Source organism: Xiphophorus hellerii, chromosome 15, assembly GCF_003331165.1.
Source record: "Xiphophorus hellerii strain 12219 chromosome 15, Xiphophorus_hellerii-4.1, whole genome shotgun sequence".
NCBI lineage: Eukaryota > Metazoa > Chordata > Actinopteri > Cyprinodontiformes > Poeciliidae > Xiphophorus > Xiphophorus hellerii.
The window spans coordinates 3,299,095-3,315,929 of record NC_045686.1 but is presented as its reverse complement, the minus strand read 5'-3'; the positions used below and the strand labels follow the sequence as shown (position 1 = coordinate 3,315,929).

The 16,835-nt window shown below is 35.9% G+C and overlaps 1 protein-coding gene across 1 annotated transcript in view; it reads left to right on the top strand.

Annotated features, from left to right (window-relative positions):
• Nucleotides 1–608: 608 nt before the first annotated feature.
• The window catches only part of cad (carbamoyl-phosphate synthetase 2, aspartate transcarbamylase, and dihydroorotase), a 37,550-nt gene continuing 21,323 nt past the window's right edge, over nt 609–16,835 (top strand). The window contains exons 1-16 of the mRNA XM_032585559.1: nt 609–993; nt 2,290–2,429; nt 3,835–3,964; nt 4,106–4,248; nt 4,699–4,840; nt 4,938–5,109; nt 6,474–6,659; nt 6,745–6,854; nt 7,389–7,531; nt 8,380–8,511; nt 8,601–8,834; nt 9,698–9,919; nt 9,998–10,186; nt 10,806–10,930; nt 11,043–11,176; nt 12,300–12,412. Coding sequence (XP_032441450.1) covers nt 903–993; nt 2,290–2,429; nt 3,835–3,964; nt 4,106–4,248; nt 4,699–4,840; nt 4,938–5,109; nt 6,474–6,659; nt 6,745–6,854; nt 7,389–7,531; nt 8,380–8,511; nt 8,601–8,834; nt 9,698–9,919; nt 9,998–10,186; nt 10,806–10,930; nt 11,043–11,176; nt 12,300–12,412 — 2,406 coding nt within the window. The 5' untranslated portion in view covers nt 609–902. The remainder of the gene's footprint in view (nt 994–2,289; nt 2,430–3,834; nt 3,965–4,105; nt 4,249–4,698; nt 4,841–4,937; nt 5,110–6,473; nt 6,660–6,744; nt 6,855–7,388; nt 7,532–8,379; nt 8,512–8,600; nt 8,835–9,697; nt 9,920–9,997; nt 10,187–10,805; nt 10,931–11,042; nt 11,177–12,299; nt 12,413–16,835) is intronic.

Sequence of the window (16,835 nt, the reverse complement as noted above, 5' to 3'; positions counted from 1 at the left end):
AATTAAAATTTCAGTGGTATAGCAACTTTTTCCTATTGTTTCAACATTAATGTGCCATTTATGAAATTAGATTCTTTAGTTAATTTGATAATTGTCAAGCAACTATAACTATTTAAAGTGTTTAAATATTAAAGCTACCAGAAAGGGTGGGAAACTACTATCTACTTTTATTTGTATGTATTTATCTAAACATTTTTTACAACAGTTTACTCTCAAACCTAAAAATATTCATTCATTAAAAAAATTTGTGCTAAAAAATATTCATGAGATAAATCAACCACCTATGACTTCTTTAATACCTTATACAGAAAAATAATCTCAAAGAACTAAATTGTTTATTTACTATTTGTCTCTTATTGTAGCCACAGTCTAACAACAAAACACACATTTCGCTTACAATTTAACTTCAAATTTAGCAACAAATAAATGACTTGGTACATCCTTCTTTTTTATTTATAGCATTTTATAAACACCAATATAAATACATTACCATTTATTTTATTTTATTTTTTTCAGCTCAATTTGGCTTAGCTCGTTCATATCTTTGATTTTATTTTGAAAATTCTTACCGGAAGCTCCAATTCTGTTTTGCGTCAAACATTCGGCTACTCACCGCGGGCCGACTTCCACGCTGCTGGCGGCGCGTGTGGAACACTTTTCTTGGGTCTCTCCTGCTCGTTTAACCGCCAAACTCTCCAACTTCGCGATCTTTCACCTTTATTTCCCTTTCATTGACGCAACATACACTACCGCTTCTAGCTAACCGTTTTTGACTCTTAAAGCTCGTTTTTATCTCTATTTTATTCATCCTGTGCATCTCGCGTTCTGTGTTTCGCAGGGTTCACGTGGAGACCGTTCTTTAAACAGCAAGCCTGTTAGCTTTAGCTTTTAGACAAGAAAAAATGGCAACTTTAGCTTCTCTGATTCTGGAAGATGGAGAAAGATTTAGGGGGCGACTTTTTGGTGCGAATGTGTCTGTTTCTGGAGAAGTTGGTAAGTAATATGAAAATGTTAGCTACACTATATTAAATGTATATGAACTTCCTTGTCTGTACTAAATATATTGGATATGTCGCTGCCTTCAGGCTGACCTTTTATTTTTTAACCCTGATCTGTGTCCATTTGGAGTCACAGATCACAGTTCTTTAGTACCAGACTCTGATAACCTGTCCTTTGTTATCTACAGCATAGTTGTGTTGCCGGATTCCATTCATCCGGTCAATATTAGCTGAAATTCTTCCCAATCATGCCATTTCTTGTCAGCTCGTAAAATAAATTACTTCCAAATAAACAAGTTCTAAGCTTCAGTGAAAGCAGATGAGCAAGTTAAACAAGTCTTGACTGCCAAAATGTGCTACAGTTCAACTAACTTGACAAATATTTGAGGTTTTCAGTTATTTAATTAGGTCATTAGATTGTATTCAACTCCAGACTCAAGTTTTAACTTATCAATGAGAATTGAATCCTTGTATCAATAAGCTTCCAACAGACTTACAGTATATCTTTTAAAATTGTTTGTAAAGAACCTATTACTGTTTTCTATGCACAAATATGGACAACTTGTAATTTTTTTAAGTGACCTTTCTTGCACTTTTCTTTGGACCTGAGTATTTTTGTCTGCCTTCAATTTCAATTAGTTTTGCTTAGATTTTCTAAAAAAATCTATATTTAACAGTAGGGGTGAGCATTTACTGTATTGTTTATGATTTATTGTGATAAATTTCTCAAGTATTTTGATTTACTATTGTCACGATAAATTCTAATTGATGCATAAAACCGCCCAAAACTTTCCATATAGTCAGGCAGGATTTGGTTTTACTATTTTCTTCACTGTTTGTTCAATGAAAGTATCAATAAATTTGAAAATATGATTAAATACAGTTACTGTGTGCATTTTAGTGATATTAGTAACACTTCCTATTGTGACAGGTGACTTGAAGAAGTATATTTCAGATGTTTTTCAAGATCAGTGTTTGTGAGGTTATGATTGTTGTACGATGGAGTCACAGCCAACCAGTTACCCTAACAGGAAGGAATGAATATCACTTATATTCTATATATTCTACATGTTACAATAGTACCACAAAATATATTGTTAAAACTTTAAATCCATTTATTTAACAATACAACAACACTACTTCTAAAGTCATCAGAAAGCATAACTAGCATAGAGTCCAAAGAAAAACTTTGCGCTATGTTAGAATATAGGAAAGAAGACATTTTGGATATTAAATAAAAACAGAGACGGATGATGTTTGTGTTGTACTGAGGAATGTTTTGTGTGTTTAGTGTTCCAGACCGGCATGGTGGGTTACCCTGAGGCTCTGACGGACCCCTCCTACCGCTGCCAGCTGCTCACTCTCACTTACCCTCTCATCGGCAACTATGGAGTACCAAACGACAAAGAGGGAGAGTTTGGACTTAGCCAGGTAACAACAGTTACTGAAAAATCAGGGTTAGATCAGGTGGATTAACTGAAATAGAGTTTTAATTTGGAGTTTATTTGCTGTGTATTAATAATTTTGCTAATGGCACTAATCAAAATATAATGTTTGCTTCTGGTTTTCTAAATTGTTGACACTTTGGTGTCTTCTATGACTTTGTATTTTTGTGTTTTTAACTGCCTTGTTGCTGAAATGTGATACACAGATGAACTTCATTGATTAATAGGCTGAAAACACAACATGCGAATTTTTGTAATTTTTGCTTTTATGTAGGATTGGAACTAAAGATTCTTTTTGTATTTGATTATTCTGATGATTAATGGTGTAATCGGATTTTAAAAAACATTCTGTAGATTTTTAATTTAGCCACTCAAGTCTATTTTCTGAAATATTAATAATACATTAAGTAATGTGAATAATCCCAAAAAAAATCTACTCCTTTTAAAATAAGAAAATAAACATTTATTTGCCTAAAATGCAGTAACAGGATTGCTTTAGTTTATGTTTGATCATCTGTAGCAAAGGATGCATCTGCAGCTAAAAATACTTCTAATTACATGTGAAAAGTTCAACCCTTTTTGCTGTAGCTAACACCAATACAGTGTAGAGCCAATTTTATTTTCTTCGATTAATCAATTAATAATTGGATTACAAAAAGCACAATTAGTTTTTTTTTTTTGTTTTTTTTCATATTCCTTTATTTAACCAGGTAAACCCCGTTGAGATCTAGATCTCATTTTCAAGAGGGACCTGAGCAAAAAATTTGCAATACATAGCAACCTGGTTACAAGATAAAAACAATTAATGCATATGCACAAGTATAAAACAATAAAAACAATTTAAAAACAATGACACTGTTCCATAGAATCTTGTTGCCTATCTTTAAGAACTGATCGAAATAAGTCCAGTGAAATCATTTCCAACATCTTAAGTTCAGACTGCAACTGATTCCACGCTGTGGGGGCAAAACACTGAATGCCTGCTTCCCTTTTTCAGATCGAAAGCGTGGGACATGCAGAAGAATAATGTTATTGGAGCGTAGAGAACGAGAACTGACAGTTCTATGTAGGAGAGTGGATAAATATGCTGGGGTTAGACCGAGTAGAGATTTATATATCATTATCATTAAATGATTATTTCTCCGTACACTTAAAGGAGCCATTCAGCTTTTGCGTACAAATCACAATGATGTGTCAGACGTCTACTACCGGTTATAAATCTTAAAGCGCAATGATACACAGTATTTAATGATTGAAGACATTTGGTTGAAGCATTCATATATAAAACAGTATAGTGATGCAGAATAGCAGTATATATAGTTGACACTTATTTCAATGATGGATTAATGGGATTAGTTGTTTCAGCCCTGTTTTCATGTTGTTCTCCTCAGTGGTTTGAATCTTCCAAGATTCACGCTGCAGCTCTGATCATCGGAGAGTTGTCTGAGGATCCCAGTCACTGGAGCTCAGTAAAATCACTCGACCAGTGGCTCAAAGAGCATGGCATTCCTGGGTTGCAAGGTCAGGAAAATCTATGCTTAAGCAAATTCATTCAATATGAAATACATGTTTTCATTTTATTCAGCATATGACATTTAAAGTTGTTTATGTAACACTAAAAAACTGAGGCTTTTAAAGTTGTTTTCCTCCTTTTCTTTCCAGGTGTTGACACTCGCTGTCTGACTAAAAAGATCAGAGAGAAGGGCACCATGTTGGGAAAACTGGTTGTAGATGGGACTCCAGAGGACAGCATCCCCTTTGATAACCCAGATCAGAGGAACCTGGTCCAGGAAGTGTCTATGAAGGTAACTCATCCAGAATGTTTATAGTTTTACCAGAGATGCCTATAAGTTCAACAGGAAATCTAGTCACATATATTATTTCAACCCTATGTTTTTTTATTTTTCTGAATTATTTTCACTCATTTAAATGTGTAGATGAAGCGCACCTGTTGCCAGTTGTGTGTAAGGGGCTCAGCACTGCCCCCTGTCAGTGCGGCATGGTACTTTCAGACTTACTTTGTTCATTTACGGCTGACCAAAAAGACTAAATATGACATTCATGAACTATATATGAGGCAAACTATTGATCCTGCCATGAATTTCAACAGGATATGCATAAATTCATTGTTATATAACATAAATTCTGTGATTTTTGTTACTCTTTGTAACATATCTATCATCTATTCTGCCAGGTATTTTGCTAATCTCCTGATTTTAGCTACTGATGTCAGTTAATGTAATTTCTGCCTCCAGGAACCAAGAGTGTTCAACCCAAGTGGTAGTTTGCGAATCACGGCAGTCGACTGTGGCATCAAGTACAACCAGATCCGGTGCCTGGCTCAAAGAGGAGCCCGCGTTACTGTCGTACCGTGGGACCATCCACTGGACGCTAACGGTCAGTACTTCACATTTAAAGTTGTTTTTGGTTAGATTGGACCGCCAGTTGTTTAATGTTGAGATTTTGGAACATTTCGTTTCATCGTTTTCCGCAGATTTTGATGGTTTGTTCATCAGCAACGGTCCCGGCGACCCCCAGTTCTGCCAGGCCACCATCAGCAACGTGAGGAAGATGGTCTGTGTGGATCAGCCAAAGCCTGTTTTTGGGATCTGCCTCGGACACCAGCTGCTCTCCTTGGTGATTGGAGCAAAAACCTACAAGATGAAGTGAGTTTTCTCCGTTAAAGAAAAGAGCAATCGCTTAAATACGGCTTTCAAATTATAACGCTCTACTAAACTCTGAAGAAAAGATCAGTGTTGTTAGAAAGATAACAGCTTTACATCTCACAGTCACACCAGATTAAATTATGAGCCTTCAGATTTAGTAACTTGATTTTCCCAGAATCCTCCAGCTTTGGCGCTTTCACTCTTTAAGCTGTGAAAAGCAGATTCTGCTGTCCTCAGCAGTTTGGTGTCTCCTGAATGAGCTCTGGAGATTTGGACCGGTCAGAAGCTGCAACATAAACCCAGCGACCCTGAACCTCAAAGGCACAGCGAGCGGAGATTAGACAGCCTGTTGTTGGGCAGCTTTTATCAGGACAGCGACCGTTCCCACTGCTTAGGGGAACGCTGCTTACCTCCTCATAGTTTGTTTGGACTCATTGTTACAATCTACAGCTATGCAGATGTTTTCTTCCCTGTTTTTAACCATTTGATTTCCTTTTTTTTAAAAATAATTCTGAAATGAGAGTTTAAAGGGGTTCAAAATTATAAAGTTATATTGTAGTTATTGTAGAGTTATAGTATTTTCTCAGGGTAGAAATTCAAATTTGTCCCTTTGAATTTTGCTAATTTCTAACAAAAATAAGTCTCAGCTATTGGAAAATAAGGAAATCAATTTTAATGCTCAACTTGAAGTTGATGTGTTTTTGCTTTTTATGCACTACAATTTAGATACATTTTATGTTTTTATCAAACATACATTAGACAATAATTATATCAGTGGAAAATGCTTCTGTAAGGTTTTGAAAAATGTTTTAAAAAGTAATTAAGTTTAATTTATGAAATATCTATACCTTGAAGCAAACTTGAAAAAATTTAATATTAATAAAATACAGTAGCAGTCGTACATATGGCAAACAGATAATTATGTGTGGATGTAGTTCATTCAAAATATAATAGAAAAATGAATACTATTAAAATAATAACACAATAAGTTATAATTACATCATCATTGATAAGAGCATAACTAGTAGCAAAATTCTCAATCATTTAAGTTCTTGAATAAAAGCAAAATTACTAAAAAATAATAGCAGACTAATGTCAAAATCAATGCTAAGTATGATAATAATAATAAATTGCAGAATTAATAGAAAAATTATAATAAAATTTATTAATAGCTAAATTCATAAACAAAATCAGGAATAATTAAGACTAAAACAAATTTTGCCAATACATTTTACACTTCTACTGTTGCTACCAGTAACAATATTAAGATGTTTCCAAGTAAACTCTATAAATGGTACATCTTGGTTGTCATATTTTTTTTATAAAAAATGTCTCTTTGTAACTTTTCTTGGTTATAATTTCAGGTATGGTAACCGTGGCCACAACCAGCCGTGCCTCCATAACGGAACCGACCGCTGCTTCATCACCAGTCAGAACCACGGCTTCGCTGTCGACCCCGACACCCTGCCCAGCGACTGGGACGTTCTGTTCACCAACGCCAACGACCACACCAGCGAGGGCATCGTGCACAACTCTAAACCTTTATTCAGGTAAATGTTTGATCCACTGAACCAACTGAAGACGCACAGCAGAGAGTTCATGTGAATAAAATCAGAAACTGTTCTCGTCTTCCAGCGTTCAGTTCCACCCCGAGCACATGGCCGGCCCCACAGATCTGGTCAGCTTGTTTGATGTTTTTCTCGACACAGTCAAAGACTTCAAAGAGGGCAACACAGGAAAAGCTGGTATTTACATTCTCCCTGCATTATAAAATCTAATTTATGCAACATTAAACAGATTAGAGATTTAATAGGGCAGATACTTGATTTTTACTATTTTATATCAATTATGTAAAAGCAAATAAGGATGAAATGATTAATTGGATTAATTTAACTTATGATAAGTCTTCAACTAATTTAGTAATCGATTATTATTAACTGGAGAATAGAATAAAAAACATTGCAACTTGCTGAGAAAAATATATTCAAAGCAGTAATTAAGCCAAAACTACAAAAACCTTTGGAAATATATTTTAGCCAAGACTCCTCAAGTTGCCTAGTTTTAGCTTCAAATTCATTAAAAGGAATGCTATTTAATTTCATTTTAGGCAATAAAATGTTTATTACTGTTATTACAAAATGTAATTATTTACATTTAATTATTTAAAATGTCTTGCATGAAAAATCTGTAGAATGTGACCATTTTGTTTTTATCAGATTAAATTAATTACTAAAATAATTGTTAGTTGCTCCCTCATAATTTATGTGTTTTGTTTCCAGTGAAGCAGCGTTTGATGGACCACCTCACATACTCTGGTGCCCCAAAGACCGATGAGGTTGTCAGGCCCAAGAAAGTCCTCATTCTGGGTTCTGGAGGGCTCTCCATCGGACAAGCCGGAGAGTTCGACTACTCCGGATCTCAGGTCTGACACTAAAGAACTGTTCCCATAAGATTATTATAATACATCCAAATAAATGTATGTTTATTTTTTACACCCTTGGTTTGTAGAGGTGCCTTAAATCCTTGATGGTGTTTTTCAGGGCACACTTTAGAAAAAAGATGCAATCTAATGTTTGATTAAAAGCCTAGTTTTGTAAAACGTCATTTACAATAGAAACCACGTATTTTCACACACCTCAGAGAGATTTTTTTTTTTTTCAGTCTGAAGTTAAATCTGACTGAATATTTCTTGTTTAAATCAGTTTGAAATTACCAAAATTATTTCTATTTTCTAAACGACAAAAAACTTAGCCAAAACATTTTTTTAGAGATTCTTTCCCTCATTTTCATTGTATATTGTGTTTAAGTATTAAATTTGAGCAGGAAGGTTATTTACCCACAATTTGCTTGGATTGTTTCAATGTAATGAATATTTACCATTTCTAATGACTCAATGATTTATTGATCATCTTGTATTTTGTACGTCGGACAAAGTTATTGAAATTGGGAGATTATTTTGTTAAATTAGAACTTCGTGTGAGAGAGAGACATTTCAAATGTAAAATTGTTCTATATGTTAGTTTAGAATGTAGAATACAATCGCAAAAATCTAAACTAATAAATAAGGTCATATAATAATGAATTGAAACTTTTTTCCTTTTTTAGTTTGTATTTGTATTGTTTTTCTCTGATGCTGGAAGAATTTGAAAACTTTCAGCATTTCCCTGAAATGTAAAGTGCTTAAATTATACTGTGGGAAAATTTTACTAACCCTGTAAATTTAAGTATTTATGTCTATTTTTCATTTTAACTCACTGTTTTCCTTTGCAGGCTATAAAGGCTCTGAAGGAGGAGAACATCCAGACTGTTTTGATCAACCCCAACATTGCCACTGTGCAGACATCCAAAGGTCTCGCTGACAAAGTTTACTTCCTGCCAATCACACCAGATTACGTCACTCAGGTGTGGATTCATCATTTCCCTGCGATAAACCAAATAATCATGTAATTAGAGAGAAAGCAGCGATATAAAACACTGTGTCCCGTCTCCAGGTGATAAAGAACGAGCGTCCGGACGGCGTCCTGCTGACGTTCGGCGGTCAGACCGCGCTGAACTGTGGCGTGGAGCTAACCAAAATGGGCGTCCTGGAGAAGTACAAAGTGAAGGTTCTGGGAACGCCGGTCGCCTCCATCGAGATGACGGAGGACAGAAAGATCTTTGTGGAGAAAATGGAGGAGATCAATGAACATGTTGCTCCCAGTGAGGCAGCTCTTTCAGTGGAGCAGGTGAGTTAAAAATTTAAAAATTTAACTTTGTGTTATGTTAATATCAGTGTTTCTGCATAGTTTTCCCAGACTAAATTTAATATCCCATAATCTAAAAGTTGTTTCCATATTTGTTGCTCCATTATACATCAATCCAATCACTCATTGATATTTTCCTTTCTCAATTTAACATTAATTCACTCTTTCCATTTCTTAATGTTTATGCAGATTATACATTTAGAAACTGATCTATATAGGAATGTCACATTTAAACTTAATTTATACTTAAAATGTTCAAAAAAACAACTAAAAATCTGCAAAAACAAAAATGTGGAGATGTTTTTTTTTTTAAATGAGACGATTGTGTAATTGTGGTTGGGGTTTGACGATAAATCAATTTGATCAGATTTTTGGTTTTCGAAAATATTTTGGAAATTCTGTTTATTTGGGCTTTGAATTCAGGTCAACTCTACGACAGAATTAGGGTCAAACTAAGATTTTTTTTCTTTTTAATTTAAAAGGCGATTAACGTGGTGACTTCATATCTTGGTAGCTTTTTTTTCTGATTAAAGCGACTTTTTTCTCATAATTTTTAAATGTTTTTTCTGGTGAACTTGCATCTTAGTTTGGTAATATTATGACTATTCTCACAATTAAACTAAAATTCCTGAAGCTTTGTTCTAATACTCTGCCTTACAACTCACAGAAGGGATGATTATTCTCACTTTTTGAGAATAATTATTTTTTTCTGTCATTTATCATTTCAATATTAGAAAATAAACTAACATGAAAAGCTTATTAAAATCATGCCTGGAATGGAAATCTGAGATTTTATTTTTAAGCTATATTTTCCAGCCCTAGGTCACTTTTAATTTTTCTTCTAGGCGATTGCTGCTGCAGAGCGCCTGGGATTCCCCGTCCTGGTTCGCTCTGCGTTCGCCCTCGGCGGTTTGGGCTCCGGATTCGCCAACAACAGAGAAGAACTCATCTCCTTGGTAACGTCGGCCTTCGCTCACACCTCTCAGGTCCTTGTAGACAAATCCCTCAAAGGTTGGAAGGAGATCGAGTACGAGGTGGTCCGAGACGCCTACGACAACTGCATCACCGTGAGTACTTTGTGTTATATTTATTTGACCTGGAAAACCTTTTTTTTACTTTAACTTTCCCTTCCTGCTGCTGTTCAGGTGTGCAACATGGAGAACATCGACCCGCTGGGCATCCATACAGGGGAATCCATCGTTGTGGCTCCCAGTCAGACACTAAACGACCACGAGTACAACATGCTGAGAAATACGGCCATCAAAGTGATCCGACACCTCGGCATCGTGGGAGAGTGCAACATCCAGTATGCTCTGAACCCTGAATCTGATCAGGTACACCAAGATGTTTATGGAACCTGCAACAACGATGCAAACATTGGACTTATGGCTAATTGTCAATTAATGGTTTATTAGATTAAAATGTATTCCCATCAATAGGCCTGACACAATAACAAATTTTGCATACATTTTGGTAAATTGTCCCAGACGTTATTGCAATAAATCATAATATTGTTTTGAGAATATGACATTATAATGCAAGTACACACTCTCAAATATAATTAAACTTTAATTTCTAACAAACATCTAACAAGGGAACTGAAAGACATTTTAAATATCCAAAATAAATAAACAAAACATAACCAATACATTGCACACAGAAGACTCTGTGTGCAAAATTGTCCTTCAAAAAAAGGGGCTAGATGAGACCAATTCACCAGACGTGAGACTTTTGTCATTCAGTTTTAGGTGAAAAGAGCCAATCAATCGTTCAAATTAAAATTATTGAACTCATTTTAATTTAATTTAATTTATCCAGCAGAGGACACCACTCAGGTTTTTAAGAAATTGGCTGCTTACCAATAGGATCAATCAACTTTATATTGGCTCATTGATTGCATCTCTGCCTGTAAACATGTGTGCATTGCTGTAATCCTTCATACTCTCTCTGCAGTACTACATCATAGAGGTGAACGCTCGCCTGTCGCGGAGTTCTGCCCTGGCCAGTAAGGCAACTGGTTACCCTTTGGCGTATGTAGCAGCTAAACTGGGCCTGGGAATACCGCTGCCCCAACTCAAGTATGCATTTCAACCAACAAAACCTCTAATTTTACAGCTTACATTTAAAATGTAATCTTTTATTTTGTTGACATGTAGCTGCTTCTGATGTGATTTTTGCTTCATCTTTTAGAAATTCGGTCACCAACTCAACCACAGCAAACTTTGAGCCTAGTTTGGACTACTGTGTGGTGAAGGTGCCTCGATGGGATCTCAGCAAGTTCCTGAGGGTTTCCACCAAGATCGGCAGTTCGATGAAGAGCGTTGGTAAGAGAGTGTAAATATATAATCTTTCAATGTTTTCCTCAGTAATTTTAACTGCAAAATTTACTTTTTGCTTGTTTTTCTACTTCCATTTGGGTCTCTGCTGCTTCTAGAAACAATCCAAACGCTAAAAGAAAATCCAGCAATTTTATGGCAATAAGTAAAACATTAGTCTCGTCTTTTTTTAGTGGCGAGACTCTATAGCATTTTTTAAATTGAGTTAATTACAGGATTGGTAATTAATCACAATTTCAAAAACCTCACAATTAAGTCACAATTGCCAGGCAATGCCACGTTACTTGGTCAGTTGGTTTTACCGCTGCATACAACGGCTGCTGGAAAATACATGTTTTGTTGTTGACTTACCATCCAGAAACTGCTTGCTCCATTCTGGCTGGTTGTGCAGGAGGCTCCACTGCTGCTTTTTAAAGATATACGGTTGTATAATTGCACAAATGTTTGTAACCATTTTCATGTGCGAGTGTAAACCTTGAGTTGGGAGGCATTGCCAGTGATATTTTAGTCAGAAATCAACTCATTCTGACTAAAATCTTGTCTAAAAATGATTTTGTATGGGGGGGAAGTGACGAACATGTTTTGCATCCTGACTCGAAGTACTCTTCTTCACCTGCAGAGATCTGTTTCATAAGTTTATGCTATTGCTATCTCAGTCTTCCAGATCTGTTGTGTGGAAAAAAGTTATTTGGATTTTCAGACTATTTTCCATCCCATATCCGACAGTCATCCGTCTACTTGTTTGACCCTCCATCTTCCTGTTTGCCCATCAATCCTTTCATGCATCTGTCTGTCCATTCATCCGTATGCCTGTTTGTTCACCCATCTGTGCATCTATCCATCCATTCTTCCCTCCCATCTGTGTTTGCAGATTCCAAATTTAAACCTCTTACACTGTAAATTATGCCGTAAGTTCACAGTATTTGAGTATTTATATTTTAAAGAAGACAAAAAATAAACTAATTTTACAACTGTAATAAACATGTTTGTGAAATACTTTGTAGAATCTTTTTTTTGTCTTATTTAAACTCAAATAGCTGCAGGCATTTTTGTCCAGTCATATTGTTTTCACTGAGTTTGAAGTTGTTGTTTTTTTTAAATGTCCCCACAGGGGAGGTGATGGCCATCGGCCGCAGCTTTGAGGAGGCCTTTCAGAAAGCTCTCAGGATGGTGGATGAGAACTGTGTCGGCTTCGACCACACCATCAAACCCGTCTCCGAGAAGGTTTGTAAATCCTGTCTGGATTTTCTCACGTTTCTTTATTGACTTACGAAATCTTATCAACCTTTTCTAAATGAATAGATTATTGATGAATAGATTATTGAAATAATTGTCAACTAATTTAGTAATTGATCAACTAACTGGTGTATGCACACTCAAAAAAAGGTAATTTGCTAAGAGAACGGCATATTCAAAGCACTAATTAAGACAAAACTATGCAAAAATATGTACATTTTGCTTTTAAGATAAAAGAAAATTTGTCTGTAAATATATTAATTCTGAACTCCTCAGGTTGCCTAGGTTTAGTTGGAGTCAGTTCAAATTAAAAATTAAAATCTATTAAGGACCTTTTTATGCCCAAGTATTAATCGATGAATCAAAAAAATGTCAACAGGTCAATCCTACACTGTATTGACAAGCAGAAAGAGCTGAGCTTTTCAAATTTTTATGTATTTTAAAATTATTTTTCTGGCTACAGATGCATCCTTTGCTACAAATGGCCAAGCTTTCACTAAATGCTGCTGTTGCCGTTTATTTGCATATTTTAATGTAGTTCTAATATTGTATCAAAAGACTTCAGAATGTGCCAGTTTTTTAACCTATTAATCATCAGAATAATCAACAAAATGATCTACTACTAAAATAGTCGTTAATCTTCAGAGGCCTCTTCAAATTTGTTGCAACACAGACGGCTATCAGAAATCCTTCCTGTTCACAGCAACTCATAAACTAGAAAATTCCTGAAGAAATTTAACCGGGGCCTGCCAAAGTGTGCCTGTCGGTTTGGACCCAGTGTTCGGATGCTAAAAATTAGCATCAATGCTAAGATTAGCTACTGCGCAAGACAGTGACCTGACCTGAGAGAAAAAGATAATGCAAGGTAATATTATTGCATCACCTATGGCGGTGCACTAGTGGAGGGCAGTGAAGTGCTAATGTTTGTGCTAATGTTAATGTACTGCCTTGCTATGAAAGGCAGCGCACTAACCTAAGAGAGAAAGATAATACAGGCTAAAATTATTGCACCGCCTACGGCCGTGCACTAACCAGAGGGGAGTATTAAGGCTTTTATTTTGAAATTTTAAGTATACTTCATTTTAAATGTCCAAACTAATCCCATGAGTAACAGTGATTGGGTTAAATCGTTTCTATAATGCCCAAAAGAGCAATTACCTGATGTAAAAATTGTCAATGCTTTTATTTTGAAATGTTTAATAAGCTTCATTTTAAATGGCCACACTAATCCCATGTGTAACAATGGTTGGGTAAAATCAATTATAAAATGCCCAAAACACAAGTAGTTCTAAAGGCCAGCTCAGTCCTCCTCTGTAGTAACTGACAGTTCCGCCATGTTGTAGTCCTAACCTTGAGTCATTGTAGTTCTAAAGAGCAGCTCAGCTGTCGCGTGATGAAGCAGACAGGAAGAGACAGAATTCCAGTAGTTTGAAGTAGTTTGTTTTTCTGAAAGATCTGAGAGGAATATTCAGGCTTTTATTTTGAAATGTTCAGTAAGCTTCATTTTAAATGTCCAAACTAATCCCATGAGTAACAGCGATTGGGTGAAATCAGTTATATAATGCCCGAAAGAGCAATTACCTGATGTAAAAACTGTCAAGGCTTTTATTTTGACATTTTTATTAAGATTAATTTAAAATGGCCACACTAATCCCATGTGTAACAATGGTTGGGTAAAATCAGCTATAAAATGCCCAAAACACAAGTAGTTCTAAAGGCAGACTCAGTCCTCCTCTGTAGTAACTGACAGTTCTGCCATGTCGTAGTTCTAACCTGCATGTTCTGCCATAGTTAGAACTACAGTGATGCGTTTTTGTAGTCCTAATCAGCTGCTCTGCCCTGTCCTGTTCTTTGTTCTGTTGCTATGGTAATGAAGCTTGTCTGTCAGACACTCAGGGCTGACAGAATTCTATTTCTTTGAGTCAGCCAGTTTGACAGAAAAAAGCAGTCCTAACAACTCCTTCCCGTTCGGGAACCGTGATACGTACTTGAAAACCGTTTGAAGCATCTGAGAGGGCTATTTGTCGTCTCCAATAGTACCACGATTCATATTCTCTACCTCACTCACAGTAATAACAGCGATGAGAGAAAGGTGGTGTGTGCTGAACTCTGAAATTTTTCAGAAATGCATTGAAGTCAATCTGTGACTATCCTCAGAGGGATATTGAGGCTTTTATCTTGAAATTTTCAGTAAGCTTCATATAGAATTGTTGTTTAGGTTAAATGAGTTATTTACTGGCAAAACAGCCAGTAGTTCTAAATGGCAGCTCAGTCCTCTGTTTTAATTCAGTGTTAGTTAGAACTACAGATATGGCGTATTTGTAGTCCTATCTATTAGCATTAGGTTAAAGGCTAAAGCTAATAGATAGGCACTATCTGCGCAAGCCAGTGCCTTAACCTGAAATAACAAGATAATGCAGGCTAATATTAGGCCCCAATAAAGAGACGTTTTATTAGGTGTGGAACAATAGGTGCCTGCCATGCAAGACATTCTTGTTTTAACCTTCTTGTTTTCAAGAAGGTTAGGGATACAAATTTTCTAACCTTGAAAAGTTGAAGATTTTAGAAATTTGGAATGAAGATGATGTCATGGAAAAGAGAACTTCCAACTACAAACACTTGTTTGGATTCTTGTTGGAAAGAAAGAAAATGGTTAAAATACTAGTGGAAACCATTTTTAAAAAAAAAAAAAAGTACTTAACAGTTGATTTCTTTTTACATAAAATCATGGTAAGTCTGGCTATTTTTAGACCAGGGGTCACCAACCTTTTTGAGACTGGGAGCTACTTCACAGGTTCAGAGTAACACGAAGGGCTACTTGTTTGATACAGACATAAATTTTCTTTACAACAAAAATTCATTTAAGTAAATATGATTACATGCTGCCTGATCATATTAATGTTAGGGACTATGCACAATAGTTATCAGTAAGGACAGCTATGGTTAATTGCTATATTGTGGTCAGACGTTCTTAGTTCAGAGTTTTAAGTTGGTGAGGTGGGGAACGCCGAAGCCTAAATCTTATAGGTCAGTTTTCTTTTTCTGTGAGTTAAAAATGATGACTGGAGTTTGAACCACTCATCATTTGAACCTCAGGTTCTGTCTGAGCTTTTTACAGTGCGCGGTTCTGGCGGGTTGTCGGTTTATTAGCTTTTTTGTGATTTTGTGAACTGAACAGCTGACGGGTCACCTGCAGGCTGACACAAGCAGATGTCGAAAAAAAATGTCTGACAGATTGGAAGGTACAAAACAATCACTGCACCCGACCTGCAGGAGCACAACCACCTCTCCAACGTGCAAACATCGGCACAAAACTAAACCACTAAAGCAGCGCACCCTTTTATTTCTTTTTTCTGTTTTTTTACACAAACGATGCTAAATAATAAAGACATTGAAGCGAAGCAGTGAGATCCACGGAAAGAGGAGGATTGGCGAAATCTTATAACTACGGGAGGTTCAAACTCCACTCATCATTTTTAGCTCACAGAAAAAGCAAACTGACCAATAAGATTTAGGCTTTGGGTGCCCTTTGACCCCCACAGACTCACACTGATGCGCGCTACATACAAGATGTTTTGGCACAAAAGAACTTTTTCTTCTCCATAATTTTGTTATTAGTAAACAGGGTTGGATAATAGAAATACAATAACTTTTCTTTTTTTAATTTAAAGGAAAATCTCTCAGTGCGTCCAGCTGTACAGCTGCTGCTGCAACAATCCAAACTCTCAGTCACTTGTGGGCAATTTAGAATCACACAGAAAAGCTCCAAAAGGGAATCAAACTCAAAACTCTGAACTAAGAACTTCTGATCACATAATAGCAATTAACCATAGCTGCCATGGTAAATTATTACTGATAACTACTGTCAGTAGTCCCTAACATTAACATGATCAGGCAGCATGTAATCATATATATATATATATATATATATATAGCCAAGACAATTTATGTCTGTATCAGACAAGTAGCCCTTCGTGTTACTCTGGACCCGTGAAGTAGCTCCCAGTCTCTAAAAGGTTGGTGACCCCTGATCTAAGGAATCTGGGTGAATGAGAAAGACAACGGTATACTTTAAACTTCTACTTTAATAATTCTGTCTTTTCCACTTTTCCTTCTCTAATGTCTCCTCCCACTTAGTTAATTAAGAAAACAGAGAAATAAATATATGGTAAACTGCTCTAATATTCCCTAAGTAAACATGCTCTGATCTGCATCCAGAAGAGCTTAGAAAGTTCTCAATTAACTATTGTTCTATTGTCTTTTCTGCAAAGAAAATATCATAAAGCATAACTTATTTTAAATACTTCATGTTAATAGCTGCACATTTAATATGCACGTCTTAAAAGTCTTAACTGTGACATTTGTAAAGCATTTCTTGAGGAAACAATGATAGTTCCCCTCTCTGCTGTCG